Source organism: Lampetra fluviatilis, chromosome 41 (genome assembly GCF_964198595.1).
Source record: "Lampetra fluviatilis chromosome 41, kcLamFluv1.1, whole genome shotgun sequence".
Taxonomy (NCBI): Eukaryota; Metazoa; Chordata; class Hyperoartia; order Petromyzontiformes; family Petromyzontidae; genus Lampetra; species Lampetra fluviatilis.
The window spans coordinates 7,275,296-7,291,703 of NC_136315.1; the positions used below are offsets into that span (position 1 = coordinate 7,275,296).

A 16,408-nucleotide genomic window follows, 5' to 3' on the forward strand; every position below is an offset into this window, starting at 1 on the left:
CAATCATCATCAGGTGATAAACAGGTGATAATTGCTTGTGTTGCAATCGAAACGTCGTGAGAATTGTATTGTTTTATGTTTATTATTTTATTTCCCTTCTACGTGATTACCGAAAGAACCAAGAATACATTCCAAAATGTTAAATATTTCCTTCCTGTGAGTATATTATATCTTAAAGTTAATGACATCATCAAGACTAAGGTAAAAAAAATAAGAATACAATAATAATAAATAATATATACTGCATCTACATATCAAAATCAGCTGAAACCTCCAGTAAACCACACAACCTGTGTGTGGTCTCACCCACTCTCCTGCCCCTTGTGAAAACAGACCGCTCGCTGCTCCATGCAGCTCACCTGCGCAAGCTAACCATCTAACAAAGACGGGCACTGCATCGCGTGGGCATGGCTATGTAAAAATGGGTGGGACTGACCAAAGCACGGAAGGGCTGTCAGTTCAGCACGTCCCAGTTGAGCCTCGCAAAAATTCGCTAGCCTTACGCAAACGCATTCTGCCACATATGTAGTCACTCAACGACTTATCCCGTTTTACGCGGGGCAATCTATATTTTGGCCGATAGCATGCACCGCCATGGCCACAGCAAAAAAGAATATCAGGTTTCAGACAGAAGTCCGCGCTGAACCGTCTCTATGTATTGTTGCCCGCTGGCATGTTGAAGATGTAGGCAAGCGGCAGACGAGGGCAGGGCAAGATGCAGCGCTCCACATGGTCCAAGTGGAATGGGTGCTTTTTCAGCCGCGTGGCCACCAGCGTGGGGAGGTCCGGGTAGCGGCAGTTATCGTCATCCCCGCCGTAGCGCAGGGCCAGGTTCAACATCGGGTTCCCGAGGCTCGCCGTGCATGGGTCGCCCTGCCGAGTCAAATGACCACATGTGGACAGGTGCTTTCGGTAATCACTCGCAAATCGGGCGTTATGGTTGTGTGCAGTTACAATGTGGGAGGAGGCTTTGTCCAGTAGTAGATTAAAATAGAGCCGAAAGTTAAGCTTAGCAGAGCTTACTTAGATGGAGTGCTGTAGCCAACAACGTCTGGTAACCCAGCAGCATTTGTTTGCCAAGCCTGACTCTGGTGATGTGAACCAGATGGTCAAATCTGATCAATAATTTTTATTAAACAAATGCTGCTGGACTGTATTGGTCTGGATAGGCAATAGGAAAATTCAGAGACACAACATGGATTTCTAAGATATATGCTTTTAAAATTCATGGGTATCTGATCCAGCAAATGGGTATAACTAAATGACTCGCTGAGTTAATGACCGAGGGGCGACATCTGGGGCCTACTACTGTGACTCACATGTATGTTGACGTTCTCCGGTTCCCCATTGGCAGTGGCGATGGAGAGTGCGAAGCTCCCATTCTCGGCCTGCGACTCGGAGAATCGGATGAGGAAAGTCCCGGGAACAGCCCCTTTGAGCAGCGTCCATGCCTCCGTTTGAGTCATGTGCCCTGCAAACCAGCTGTAAAAGAGGCGAAGGAAGGGTCCAACTTACGTTATTACGAAGTTCTCGTGCCGAGGTCTGCATCAGTTTTCAAGTTTATTTTGTTCAATCAGGCGAGAACACAGGGGACCTGGGGCATTAGTCTGCCACTAGGGGGCGATAATTGTCATGTATAATCCCAACTGAGTATATTTGCGGGCAATTCTCAAATGTGGAAAATTTGGGACCCTAACGCCAACACACAGGGGATCCGGATGACATCAGCTGATCATTAAAAGTCCACGGTGAAGCATGCGGCGCGTAGCATTGTTACTACGGTTATGACGCCCACAGTAATAATCAGGGCGGCCGCGGGATTTTTTAACCGTGAAACTCTGTGACGAGGGGTGAATGCTCTGCCGCTAGGCTACGTCACCACCCAGAAAAAGGGCCATTGTCAAAAACATCAACCTATGATATTCGGTTATTCTCCAGATTATAAAATGCTCTGGAAAGTAAGACATGTCTCTAGGTGTTAATAAAGTTCTGAACATCTGGTGTCATGTACAACATACAGCTCACCGAATTATGAGGCGCACCACCAAATTCGGTTTGAGGGGAAAGGGGAAAATAGTGTGTCTTATAACACTGTGAATAGGGTGCATGATATCTTCAATTTTTTACGGTGGTGGTAATCACATGAATGGTTTTGAGCTTAGTTTATTGCCCTTCCCCCCCACCACCGATTACCGCAGTTGGCTACGTACGGTGCGAAAGAAGTTCAACATACATACAATGGTGAGAGGTCTATGGTTGCACATGTTCCGGTACAGCCCTTCTTCTTTCAAGCTACTGTTGGATGAGGGCCTCCGCAAGCTGTGTGGATCGTGCAGCTTATTTGACTAAATCTCACTGCACTGGCCAGTGCCGGTGGAAGATGGCATCGAGAAAAAGACGTGGAAGCATAGTCCAGTACATCAATCACTTTTGCTACACTGCTGCCCTCAACATGGCTCTGCCACAGCCTATAACACCGCTTTCTTTTGCATGGTGGCCACCTATCCAAGTACTATCCAGGCTGACTATACAGTCACAACGTTTCCACCCTGGACAGTTCTCCATCATGGTTGGCGCACGTACGGATCCTGTTACAGAGACGCGGCGAGTGCTGGGCATGTGGGCTCACCTCTCTGGCACTCCCAGACAGCTGGAGAGCATCGACTTCTCAAACAGTGCCTCCAGCTGCGGCAGAGAGAGAGAGACACACACGGAGCACATTGACACATTCTTCAAGGGTCCTGAGGAGCAAGCAGAAAGACAACTTATCGTAGCCGATCGTGGTTGCGATAAAGGTCTGAAACTCTGGAGATCACACATAGATAGCAACTTCAGTGTGTGTGTGGATTATTTACGGTACTTACAGGGGCAATGTGATGGTGTCTGTAAGAGGTAATATAGCAAGCGGGTTTATAGGCTATTTGTGTGCACTTTGAACGGTTTTTTTTTCGGAGTTTTTCCAGACTTTATTGTTTTCTTCAAAAACACACAAATAATTCATTGGCAAGAACCCTCCTGAAATGTATTCTCGAGCTTCAGTGTGACTTCCTGGGTAAGCAAGTCATATTACTGTTGCATCATTCGTTTGTACGTTTCTCAATCCGCTTATCCTGCATCATAATAAACATTTTTAGTGGTGTGTCTGTGGAAGAATTATGATTTTACGTATTAAAAAAATAACTACAGGGTGTTTAAAAAAATGGACCCGATTTGAAATCGCTATATCTCTGCAACCACGAACCGCCCTTGAATGAAACTCATACCACTTGAAAGGGCGGGGCATAGAAAGGGTGGGGCATAGAGAGGGTGGGGCATAGAGAGGGCGGGGCATAGAGAGGGCGGGGCATAGAGAGGGCGGGGCATAGAGTTTCAAATGATTACCGCTAGAATTGTTCTCCCAGCGCACAAATAGCCCCTAGCCTCAGTCATTCGCAAAATGGCGACCCCGCAACACAAGGCGTTTTGCGTTCTGCAGTTCAGCAAGACTGAATCCGCAATTGCGGTGCAGCGTGCGTTTCAACGGCGTTTTGGCATTGATCCGCCAATGTCAAAGAGCATGGTGGCACAAAACACCGTGTTTTTGTGCCACCATTAGCGACTAATCTGGATGACCTCAAAAACAGAATCACAGCAGCGGTGACTTCAGTGGAAGAAGACACTTTGAGAGGTGTTTGGGATGAATTCTACTATCGTCTAGATGTTGTCCCTCCAGCAGGTGGAGGGCACATAGAGCATTTATAAAATGGTTAGTAAAACTTGGTAACTTATTAAACCGTTTACAACTTTTTGTGTAATTGTAACATGCTGCCATCGTGAAAAATACTGCTTTGAAATTAGGTCCATCTTTTTTAAACACCCTGTATAATTACCTTTATTTTTGTTGATCGTTGGTTCACAAGTCAGTGTAAGACACACTGCAAAGTGTTTCTAACCTAAAACCTAACTATGTTTTATTTACCAGGTAATCCCCACTGAGCTATAAAGCTCTTTTTCAGAAGCGATCTGGCCACAAATAATAGTCCAGTGAAGTGGCTTATTATGTGGACATTTATAGCAGCCAAATTCTCTAAACGCACGTTAATAAATGTGGAGGGGAAAACCGGAGGACCCGGAGAAAAATCCACACGACCACAGGGGAAACATGCAAACTCCAAGTATACAGGCGTCAGGGTTGCAATCGAACCCATAAAAATCCTCTATACCAGGCAATGAATTTAACATCTCGCCACCCTGGTGACCCTGAGATAATCGTCAATGGAATAGAGGCCACGTTACACGATTACATCATGAAACTGCACTTCATTTAAGTATGACATCACTTGGAACGGTTCTGACTCACAGCTTCACTCCCGCAATTCGGGCTCATCGAAGAATTATAATGTTAGGGGGTGGGGTGAGGGGCAATAACAAAAAACTACTCTCACGTTCTTTAGGAGAATGCAGGTCTGCCTTCCGTTAACCGAACACCGGTTCAAAGGACCGAACCACCCGACGAGCCTGCAGAAGCTGGAGATCGAGAGATAACCGTCCTCTTCTGAAACAAACAAAACAAAACAAATCTCGATTGTAGTACAAAGTTATTTTACTCCGATCGATACAATTGAGCCTACACGGAATTCGCCCAATCTCATGAGATCTCAGAAAACCGAGCAGGTTTGGGCCCAGGGAGGGCTATGACGAGTGACCACGCCGTGTAAGCGAGGAGGTGCATTGCAGGCTGCTGCGGGGTTATGCTGCCAGCACGGAGACAAAGTGCTTCAAAAGCAATTGTTGTGCTCTGCTTCTGTGCTGCCGCGTCTATGCTCTTCTCATTCACCCACCGGCACTGACGCGTGCGGTGAAATGTGGTCAAATAAACCCTCGTGACCAGGGGAGGTCCTTATCCAGCAGTGGGTTGAGGAAAAGCGCTGTGCATGCACAGTGCACTGCAGGCCTAAATTGTGTACGGCTAGTTGCCAAAAATCATAAAAGCTAGCGAAGTTCCTGTGCATGACACATGCCACATTTGCATCTACAATGTAATGGAAATTAGACTTTGGCATTCAGTGATGTGTCTCATGAGGTATGACAGCGTCTGTATGCTCTGACTCATGCTCTGCACGCACTATAAATGACGGGCAGATTTTTAAAAAAACCCCTCAAAGTCCCATGATATCACTCTCAAAGTGGGAAAGTCGACACGTGTCCAAGCCGAAGTTTCCAATTTGAAAAGTACCGATAATTATTGCATTCTAACATCCCCCCTCACCCCCTCATAATTGCCGATGAGACACTACAAAATGTCATAAATCTGCATCTCATTTCCCCAAAGTTTCCTTGTAGCTAAACTATGCCAAGGCAATAGTCGACATAAGTAAAGTACAATAATTCAATATCCTGTACTGTAAAAAGGTAAAAGTGCAGCTCTGTAATTACCTGCTCATGTAATTTCTGGCAGAATGGACTCCGCTATAGGGAGCTCTTGAAAGACCCTTTCGAGGATATTTTGGCCTACTCCTCCACTCTGGCCACTACTCACACTTAACCCCACTACTTGCAACATGCTCATCAACTAACCGTGGCGTAACCAATTTTACGGCTCCGTGGACGGAGGTGGAAAGGGGGTTTAAGAAACCTGCTCCATTAATATTAATTAATTAATATTAATATTCACTTGATGCAGCAAATCTGGCTGTGACGGTTCCACCTGATGACGGAGACTTGTGTTGCCTCCGAAACGTCGTGATTTTTATTTTATTTTACTTTCATTAATTTTAATGTTTTTACCTACGTGACTTTACTGAAAAAACCTAAGAATATGAATCCTTGCAGTCACGAAAGCTTCAAATCTAGAATTACTGCTCCATTAAATTTCGATTTAAAGCATTTCCCAAAAATATGCTAAATCCCTCTTGATATGCAAATTCCTTTGTCAAGGTGCTCTTCCCCCTCCAACCCAGCTTAAATATACGTTGCCAAGCCTGGTGGTGTTCATTCAGACGCTGTCTTTCCGACAGACCTGTTGTACACCTGAGGACGGCTGCTTGCGTTGTGGCCGAAACGTCGTTGAAATTATTTTATTATGTTTTATTTTTATTATTTTATTATTTCCCTTCTACATTACTTTACCGAAAGAACCAAGAAGATGAATACCTGCTCCATTGTTTAAAAATGGCACGCCAGGCACGATTGCACTGGCGACCTCTGTATTGAAAGTGCAGTGTGCTAACCATTTCTCCACGGCAACATCCACCAAACGGTAATCTATTTCTCTTTAACATTTTCACTTCTTCTTTAGATTAACTTTTTTTTATTTCCCGAACCTACTGTATCGTCCGTCGCCTTCCCAACACACTCAATGTAACGGCAACAACAAACTGCGTTTTCGCAACACTTTCACAAACAAGAAGCGCTGCAAACTTCCAAAAAATTGGGTGTGGCCAAGTGATTTGTGAAGCAACAGAGGAAATGTTGACTCAATTTCGGTCACAATTCAGAAATGACAAGAACCCAGGAGTGGGGAAACTTTTTCATGAACAACGGCCAAACTGGACTTGAAATATCTCTGGCGGGGCAAGACAAAGACAAAGATCCCCTGTATAGCCTTAGCAGACTGTTAGGGCAAGTGCTGTTAGCGAGCAACTATGAAGGCCCGCACAGCACACGAGGGGGTCGGTGGCCAATACCACGCCCACCCGCCTTTGTCTCCCCAGTGACGATGTTCACACACCACACCAGATACTCATATTTGAGGCTGAGTCGACCTAGGGGAGGCACCGGACTAGTTTAGATAATCGTCACTGGTGTTGGCCATGAGTGGGAATCGAGCTCCGGTCGCCGGGTTCACAGTGTTATTGATGTACGTGTTCCATTTTTCCACTTATTATTGTTTATACATATGTGTAACTTACAATACAATATAACTTGAATTTATAAATCATCTAAATGCAACTAAATCTCAAGATGCTGTACTGAAACATTAGGCATATTCATTTAATCGAGAGAAGGAGTCAGTCATAGGCCGAGGAATAAAGGCGAGTCTTGAGCCTGGACTGAATGGAGCAGGAGGTCAATAGCGTGGATGTCTGGGGGAAGAAAGTTGTAGACTAAGGGGGCAGCAGGAGAGAAAGATACACTTCCCTCTGAGGGATAGTTGCAGAAGCGAGTCTGAAAGCGCGCAATGCCGTGGCCGTCTTTGTTCGATGGTCAGCCAAAAGCCGCTGCAAGGATGACCGGCGTTCATGTGATGGTTAATGCTATCTTAACCAGACCGTAGAGGAGACATTTGCAATAGTCGTGGGTGGTAACTCCGGAGAATACAGGTGGTATCTCACCATATGTGCGTAGCAGCACAGCCATAAGCTTGACGAGCCGGCGGGTGAACTTGACGTCCGGGAAGCTTTTGCGGAGGCCTGCCACCAGGTCTGGAAATTTCTGTGCCGCAGCAGAAGAAAACACAAAGTCGACACACACGCCACAGTTATTATTATTATTTAAGAGCCGATGTGCGGTAAACATGGTTCATTATAAACACCGGGCAATCGCATACATTATTTATATTACAGCTTAACAGGACAAAGGAGGAGTGGAGTTGTATTATAGGGTGGCGGCGGTGGTGTAAATAAACAATCGTATTACCTTATTTTCAGCGTTTCCATTAAGATTCAGCCAAAAGCGAACATTTTCTTTGCTGTGCAAATCATACTCGGTGTTTCTTCGGAAAACTGCAAGAGAACAAAAGAAAATGCCACCAGCGAAGTCTCGTTTAATTTTCAATTTTAAACAAAAACATTGGCGGTGCTGCGCCTGGCAGCAGTGTACATGCACAAATAACGGAGACACGCCACTTTTCATCAACGACGCTGCCCCTCAAAAAGCGGAGAATGTGGATATAATAATTGGCGACGTTTTGGTAAATGACCCATTCACTCTAGATTTGAAGCTTTCGTGGCTGCAAGGATTCATACTCTTAGTTTTTTTCGGTAAAGTCACGTAGGTAAAAAATCATAAAATAAAATAATAATAAATGAAAATAAATCAATTAAATCACGACGTTTCGGAGGCAACACAAGTCTCCGTCTTCAGGTGGGATCGTCACAGCTAAATTTACTGTATCAACTAAATTTACTGTATCAACTTGATACTTGATACAGTAAATTTAGCTGTGACGGTCCCACCTGAAGACGGAGACTTGTGTTGCCTCCGAAACGTCGTGATTTAATTTCATTTATTATTATTATTTAATTTAATATTTTTTTACATACGTGACTTTACCGAAAAAACCTAAGAGTATGGACCCATTCACTCTTCAGGTGAGCATTTCATACACCCCCCCCCCCCCCATCGTGTTAAGACATGGAGGGATGCCCGAAAATATTTCGACAAAAAATCCAGGTGACATATATAAATGCCGATTGCGCTGACCACACAGCCTTTAAATACGCAGCGGGGCACGGGCAGTAGGCTCCAGACTGAGCCCGTAGCCAGTAGCCACGTCGATTTGGGATAATTACAGTACAGCAGTACGCCGCTTTAACACGTAGGCTTTCGCGACCAATATTATTCTTAATATATGTTTTCGGGTCAGATCGCGTTATTTATAAATGTGCCAAACAGTAAAAAATGTGTCACGTTTTTCAAAGGACAAAATAATTCACTTCTTTAGAAACGTCATACTACTCAAATTTTAAAATGCTGTTGATTCTCCCTTCAACACTAACCGGTGGGCTAAAGAAGTGAATTATTTTCTCCTTTGAAAAACGTGACACATGTTTTACTGTTTGGCCGTGTCGGGTGGTGGAGGGTTACGACACATTTATAAATAACGCGATCTGACCCAAAAACCTATATTATGAGTACGCCTCTTATTTATAAATAACGCGATCTGACCCAAAAACCTATATTATGAGTACGCCTCTTATCCGCAAACTATTCACTAGCAGGACACACGCAGTTTTCCAGGTGTGACTTGAGCCCCTGTCCTCACCTATACGAAACACAACTGTACGTACATTTAATTAAAATTGGTGATGCATGTTGCAACACAGTTTTATAGGTGCGACATCATCGCAGTAAAATCTGTTGCCATTTCCGTGAGTTTGACATTCATTACATAACGCACGCTCCCACCAGCTGTGGGAAAATAACACCTGTGTCAATTGGGTCTTTAAATACTATAACTCCATTACATGACAGTATTGTGCAATTTTTTACATTTAAAACAAACAAAAAATCTGCATGCATTGCCAAGCGGAATGGTGAATCACACGCTGTACAACTTAGCAAATGTACAGCCCCTTTTGTCGATACACCACAGGACGAGGAGATGGGAGTAATTTCACCACGCTGGTCAGTGCGGGTTGGTGAAGGAATTACAGCACGACAACTGATCTTTCTGCACTATCCTCTGCTGCTCAAAATGCGTGTAACACCTCTTTTGTGTGGTTGGTGGGTGTGTTCCCATCGAAGCACTATCTCGTGAATGTTTTTTGTATCGGATTAATTATCAATATGAGCATGTGTTTGTTGGGGGAAATAAACATAATGTACGTTTTACCTTGCGGTAACAGCTACATTCACAGCAGTGCCTATAGCTCAACGCAGCGGACTATCCTGCCATCAGCAACCCAAACACGGCTTTAAGATCGACTCCAATAATGACGTTTTCCTGGCAGGCAGAGACAAAAATACCCTTGCAGTATGGGTGGGGAAATTTTCCTTACCGAGAGCCAAACAACAGGACTTTCAAATGCCTTTGGCCCGCCACACATCAACACACACGCTCAGTCATTTCTGACACCCCAGGAGGGCCTTGACGTAAGTGACTGCACATGCTAAAATAAAATAAAAAATATTCCCTTCTCGTACCAAATAAGTGTGGCCAAGACGCCCACAACGATGGATGAATATCGTTTGCGGGCTGTTTTTTTTAAGTAGCAGGTCTCACGTGGTCGCTGCCCGCACGAAGTCAAGTAGCGGGCTTTTTTGTAGATTCCCCGTCGCCTACAGGCCTATAGGCTAACAGCTGATCAAAGTGTTGTTAGCCATGCAGAGGGAACACAAAGATGATGGTGCGGTTGCAATATACGGTGAGCGATACGCCTGGCGCCACGCAGACAGGGTTTGGCCTGGGCCAGGAATTGAACCCAGGACACCGAGATTGTGGAGCAATGGACCACAAAACGAGGCAAACTTACTCAGACATGATCCGTTCTGTACAGGATCCTGGCTTGGATTATAAATTATGTACTGCTTTCCATAGTATAAGTTGTTTGGGTCAGATTCTGGGTTCACCTGAAAGTAAAAACACAAACAAAAGCATATATACAGTCAAATACATATCCACAAACTTCAGTTGATAAGCGATTTTGATTTGTTTCTTCTTAATGATTACTGTAAGTAAAACAATGCTTGTTTGCAGCCCTTATTTCAATCCACTGCTGGATGAAGCCCTACCCCATGGCACTTTGTGAACAGAACGTATTTCAGATGTCCAGTAGACTTCACCACGCTGGTCAGTGCAGGTTGGGAAAGTGGGATTGAACTCCGGTTCAGAGTGTAGTGAACTACCACATATCTCTTGCTCGTATCATGTCTTTTATTTAAATTGCAAGAAATACGAAAGTGATTTTATGTCCCTTCGACAATGCAGATCTAAAAGTGGTGATCAAATGAAAGTAAAAAGACTTATAGCACTACAATTTGTGATCAGCCGGGAAGAAAGCTCGAGAAGGGTACAGTTTCAGAGTTGAGAGTTACTGGGTATGAAGTAAGTGGTCGAATTGACAAGGAAATGATGAAAAGGGCAGCAATGTGAGTGGTCCAACAGACACATGGGACAGTGAATATATACAATTCAGATGAATTGCAATGTTTTCGGGTGTCATATGCCCTTCGTCAGTACCTACGGACTGTGACAAAAGCTGGGTACTAGACAGCAGCCATTGGAGTCTATTAATGCCGCGACAGCACACGGGGTGGGTGGTGTGCCCAGCATCATGCCTGGCCACCTTTGCCTGCCTCTGCGATGCAGTTGTTTACAGAATGCACTGTGTACTCGTTTAAGGCTGCATTGACCTAGGGGAGGCCCAACAGAGGGACAAATATGACTGGCGCATGGTGGATGATATTGCTTCACTCACCGCACAAACTTCCCTGGTGCTACTGGGGAAGGGGAGGGGAGGAACGGGAAATGGAGAGACGAGAATCAACAATCGGACAAAAGTCGCGATGAACTTTGCCAACAGCCCACGACATTGGAAAGTGGCCCAGTGATTGACCAGAATGAATGATTGCATGATATTCTGCTACATTTCGACAGCGGTATCAGTTACATTTTTTTAGACAATCAATTTCGGATAAGTGATCCATGGAATTTACTTTTAATTGAGCCGGTTTATCCGATTTTAGAAGTAATCGATTTGCTCTACCGATTATCGGTTCGATTACTCGACAATCGGATAACTCATAAGTGCTACAATAACAATGATCCTTTGTCACGGCTCTATACACCGTGCAGTAAGTCAAAGTTTCTGTCGTATTTTAAACAATGGGTGATGCGTGCATTCACTGGAGGCCCTATGACTTGAGACGCAATTCCACATTCCTGTGGCGATCCGAAAGCCAGTCACGAATGGATTCCCATCAAGCAATGCAGCGTCAACACGTGGTGATCATTATCGTGCCATCCTAAGGGATTTACAATGATGATGATTTTTATTAAGATAGTGGACAGATTAAGGTCAGATGTAGATTTAAATCATAATCATAACATAGTGATCATAATAGCAACCCCAGTGTTCTACTGAATGAGGCTTTTTGATAAAGGCTATATCTCGTATTGTGTATGTTTTCTTTTTCTAGATGTACTCTATTAACATACATTTTCTGGTATTACACAATGCACAATTCACTGTTGAACGTGGAACATTTTCACCATAAACCCTGTAACTTGAGCTGGAAACTTGTCAAACGGTAGGAACTAGGGCTGAACGATTTGGGGGAAATATCTAATTGCGACTTTTCTGACAGATATTGCGATTTGATTTCCGATTAAATTTTTTAAGTCAAGCTTCAGTTCAATATTCACTGCGTAATAGATTTAAAACATGATACCATCAAAATATGAACTGCCCTATATATTCTAATGCAAGGATGAAAACTTAAAAGATATTCATTGCTTCCAACATGTATTTATTAAAATGTTTTAATTTAAATAGAACAATCAAACATAGAATTGTTAAGATAAATAAATAAAGTTATAGTAATACAAACAATTCCACAATTCCAATAAGAAAGTAATCGGACTTTTCAAATCGATAAAAATCGCAGCCTTTGCGATTTGCTAATCGCATTGTTTCAAATTGCGATTATGATTTAACATCGATTAATCGTTCAGCCCGAGGAGGAACGCCCTTGACTGCAATAGCAACAGTGATTTGATTAAAGTGCTCGAGAACATGGGCGCGTGAGCTTTTGTCATAAGGACTGCATCTCAACAGAAAAAAAATCTACTTAACAAAAGAGTGGAAAAACAAGGTCAAGACTCGGTATGGTGCAGGCCTGAACTGGTTTGTAATAAACGCCAATTAATGAGCGGGGCTTTTTAGGGAAGTCCCTAAAAGCTCAATAACCCTGCTTCTGCATTGTTCGTCTACTCCAACATATTCATGTAACGTGAATACAGGATGCAGTACGCGTTAAAAGCATGCGTCGAGTAAACGTTTACAACGCGGATACAAAGGGGAATAAATTTATCCAATTTTTAGCGTTGTTGACAGTAGTGGACAGGGCAGTTTGCGAGTGCCTATTAAAGCATAGACATCACACGAGAAGGAGTGGTGTGTCCATCACCGCGCTTGACCGCCTTTGTCTCTCTCTATTGCTAAGGTTAACACACAGCACCAGGTACTGAAGTTTACACACAGCACCAGGTACTCGCTTAAGGTGGGATCGAACTCGGGGGAGGCCCATAAGGGATTCAGGTGTACGGTCCTCTCATCTGAAACTAATGAGCACGGCTGGGAATCGAACCTAGGTTTTCTGTAAAACTCAACACACATTGATCATAGTGCATCAGCGATGCATCAAATTCACATGTTCACGATTGAATGCACTCGTTGGGGTACGGGCTGAGACAATGCCATACACGATTACAGTATAAGCAATTGCAACGCCCAGCTGCTTTGTAATTGCATACAGCGTTAAGCGATTAACCAAACTCCCCTTCAGATTATTCAACGGAATAAGCACCACAGTGTATTCAGGCACGAATGAATCATACACCGCACTGCAATACACTATGTATGTTGAACCTGCTGTGCACCGTACGTAGCTAACCATGCTGATAATAAAAGTGTGGTCTTAAATATATATAGGAAGGGCCATTGCCCGGAACGTCGTCGATCTTCTATTTTTTTGTACTTGTTTTTTTAACGAATGTATTCAGTTTTGTTGTTAATTGTGCTTATGCACCACTGCCAACTCGGCACAGCATCACAAAATTAACCAGGTTACTGAGATTGTTAGCATGACACGCCACCCATTACACAACAGATACACGTGTAGCAGGGCCCATGCAATAATTGAACTTCACATAACCATAGCAAAGCCGTTATCATAGTCACAAATGCAGAGTAACGTGCCATGTTGTTTCATGATCACTGATGAATGATCGATTTGCATCGTCTACCACGGTCGTACCTATGCCACGTATTTAAGTCTGGCAGTTATGGCCAACATTATGTCTTGTATGTATGTTGAACTTCTTTCGCACCATACACTCGCAAGGATCTCGTAATACAGGGCAAGCTCTAGGCATGAGCAAACTATGAACAACTTTTTCAAAAGCGACCTGGCGAGCACAAATGATAGCTCAACGAAGTGGCTTAACATGTGGACATTTATAGCAGCCAAATACTCAAAACGTAACAAGCAGCCCCAAGTGCCCCAGGTTCATGGCAAAATATTATTGCATCAAATGTCACCTCAAATGAAAATCGCAATCAACATAACATGCCAATCAAAACTAATTCCGATTAATCTCATCTCTCCTCTAATCTCAATACATCTCAACATTTGTCTTCATTTTTCTAATCTCACTTCGTTCATATTTCTTGTCTATTGTTATAATCGCTTTTGTTATCTCACTTGGATTTCGTTATTTGAAAGGGGGCCCTCCCTAAAGATAATTTATGCTTCAGGCTGTCAATGGGACAACGCCATCGCTGGATACCGTGAAGGGTAACTAATCAACTGCAGAAGCGGCCAGCAATGATTGATTTAAGTTCATTTTCATTTTTGATTTGAGGCTTTCGTGACTGCAGGAATTAATCTTTGGTTCTTTTGGTAAAGTAACGTAGAAAGAAAAATTAAATTAAGTAATAGAATACGACGTTTCGATTGCAACACAAGCAATCATCATCAGGTACGAATGAAACACACTGTGTGTCTCTGTTATCTCTCTGCTTATATGTCTGTCTGTGTGTCTCCGTGTCTGTGTTTTGTCTCTCTCTCAAATTTAGCAATCTTTGGAAGAACGTAATCAACCAGGTAGGGTGTTGACTGTTGAGTTAGCCGACTCGCTGTATTGTATTGCATTATATTTCTAAGTTTACTAGGTTTTCTCTTTCATTTGTACCTGATGATGATGCTTGTGTTGCAATCGAAACTTTCGTATGCTATTATTGAATTTATTTTTTATTTCTACGTGATTTTACCGAAAGAACCAAAGATTAATTTTCATTTGTTCTCACAAATTCCGGAATATCTTTGTTTTAATTACCCGCGCAAACTAAAACAAACTGAACACTCGTATTCAATCTCACCGCAACTTGGTGCGAAAGCAGCAGCAGCACTTTTTCATATTTTACTTCATCCGAAGAACAAACTCATGACAATAATAATACAGTATGTAAGAGCTCAGCAGAAGGAGCCTCACCACGCCTCGGCTTACATCACCCACCACAAAGCAATCGTCTCGATGATGTAATTGGCATAGGTGACGTGCACCCACATTGCCTCACCCCAATGCTATGCGGCGATTTCACTACCTGTCAGGGATGGATGAGGAGGGAGGAGGAGGTTTACACAACTTGTGTTGTCACGGCTTCTGCCCGACCCTTTGGTTTTGTTTTGATTTAATGTAATCTTCCGTTTTCGTCTCAACGTGCTGTCCGTGTCGATATCCTTGCTGTGTGCAGCATCTTGAGATCATTTGGGTATTTCTATGTGCGGTTAGAGATGTAATGCATCAATGCTATTGTTGTTGTTGCCATGTTTTCATACAATGTCAGATTTATACAAAACGTAATGGTTAATGTATATACCCCCACTGTGCTGTGAAAAAAGGCGCAACCCTGCAATTGCATGCTCACGTTACTGCTGGTGGAAGGGCCTCCACGAGAGGGTAGTTGGCCTACTCGTCCACGTTGGCCAGACGTGTTGTAAGAGGGGGACGTACCCCCATTTGACCTCACCAACACGCGACCTGTGTGCCCGTGGTAGGAGTCAAACTGCGGGGGGCCACATCGTTTCAGGTGCCGCGCCAAGAGATCGAATCCAACGGGGCGATTGCCAAGTTCAGTGCCACGGCAAGCGTCTGTGTCCACCTAACATGGGTGGCCATCCACTGAATGAGGCTATCCAATTACTGCTGCACGGAATCCCTTTGTGTAAACATTGCAGGTGACAGCCCATTGCAAAGAAGTCTCCTCTTGTTTCAACACGGATAAGAGTGCGTGGACAAACGTGGACGTGCATTGAATGCGCATTTCTATTAGGCACATCACATAAATACACTCAGTACTCGCGCGTAGAGCGCACGTCACAACGCAACGACAACACTGAAACTCACAAACCAATGTCTATCCACTGCTGGATAAAGGCCTCCCCAGGGCATGTCAATCGGTCACGGCGATTGTTTGTGACATGCACATTCACGCGCGCGTATAACACGAAGACAAAAGTGGTGTTAGCGAGCACGTGCTCAGTCCCGACCGCCTGCGTCTCACTATTGTGATTGTTTACACACCGCGCCGGTTACTCACAATTAAGCAATACGAATAATCAATCATATTGGTCATAGTGCATCAGCGATGGATAAAGTGCACATTTTCACGAGCTGATGCACTCATTAGGGAATGGGCTGAGACAATGGCTTACATGGTGATAAGAAGCAATTGCAACCTCAGCTGCAGACCAAGTGAATACAGCATTGCCCCATTCACCTAAATCCGCTTCAAATCATTCAACAGAATAAACGCCACGGTGTATAAAGGCACTAATGATTAATAATGACATAATACACACTGTAATTCACACTACTGTGTGTTGAACTTCTTTCGCACCGTACGTAGCCAAGCGTGCCAATCGGAGGTTAAATGAACCATTACACGACACACCTCCACACCACGCAGTTACTTTGTTGTGA

The 16,408-nt window shown here is 43.8% G+C and overlaps 1 protein-coding gene across 1 annotated transcript; it reads right to left on the reverse strand.

Moving 5' to 3' along the window:
- Positions 1-54: 54 nt before the first annotated feature.
- LOC144946505 (uncharacterized) lies at positions 55-10,253 on the reverse strand. The gene is made up of 7 exons (XM_078875441.1): positions 10,176-10,253; positions 7,618-7,703; positions 7,314-7,413; positions 4,425-4,534; positions 2,630-2,685; positions 1,320-1,482; positions 55-873 (listed from the first exon to the last, which is right to left on the reverse strand). Exons 3-7 carry the CDS (start codon positions 7,336-7,338, stop codon positions 652-654), a joined length of 576 nt encoding a protein of 191 aa, XP_078731567.1. The 5' UTR covers positions 7,339-7,413; positions 7,618-7,703; positions 10,176-10,253; the 3' UTR covers positions 55-651.
- Positions 10,254-16,408: the final 6,155 nt, after the last annotated feature.

Bases quoted from the DNA above. Each gene is read 5' to 3' on its own strand.
- LOC144946505 (XM_078875441.1), bottom strand. From the start codon at position 7,338: ATGGCTGTGCTGCTACGCACATATG. The intron at 2,686-4,424 runs GTGAGAGTAGTT...TCTCTGCCGCAG, and splicing joins CCTGCATTCTCCTAAAGAAC to CTGGAGGCACTGTTTGAGAA. The intron at 1,483-2,629 runs GTGAGCCCACAT...CCTCTTTTACAG, and splicing joins TGTCTGGGAGTGCCAGAGAG to CTGGTTTGCAGGGCACATGA.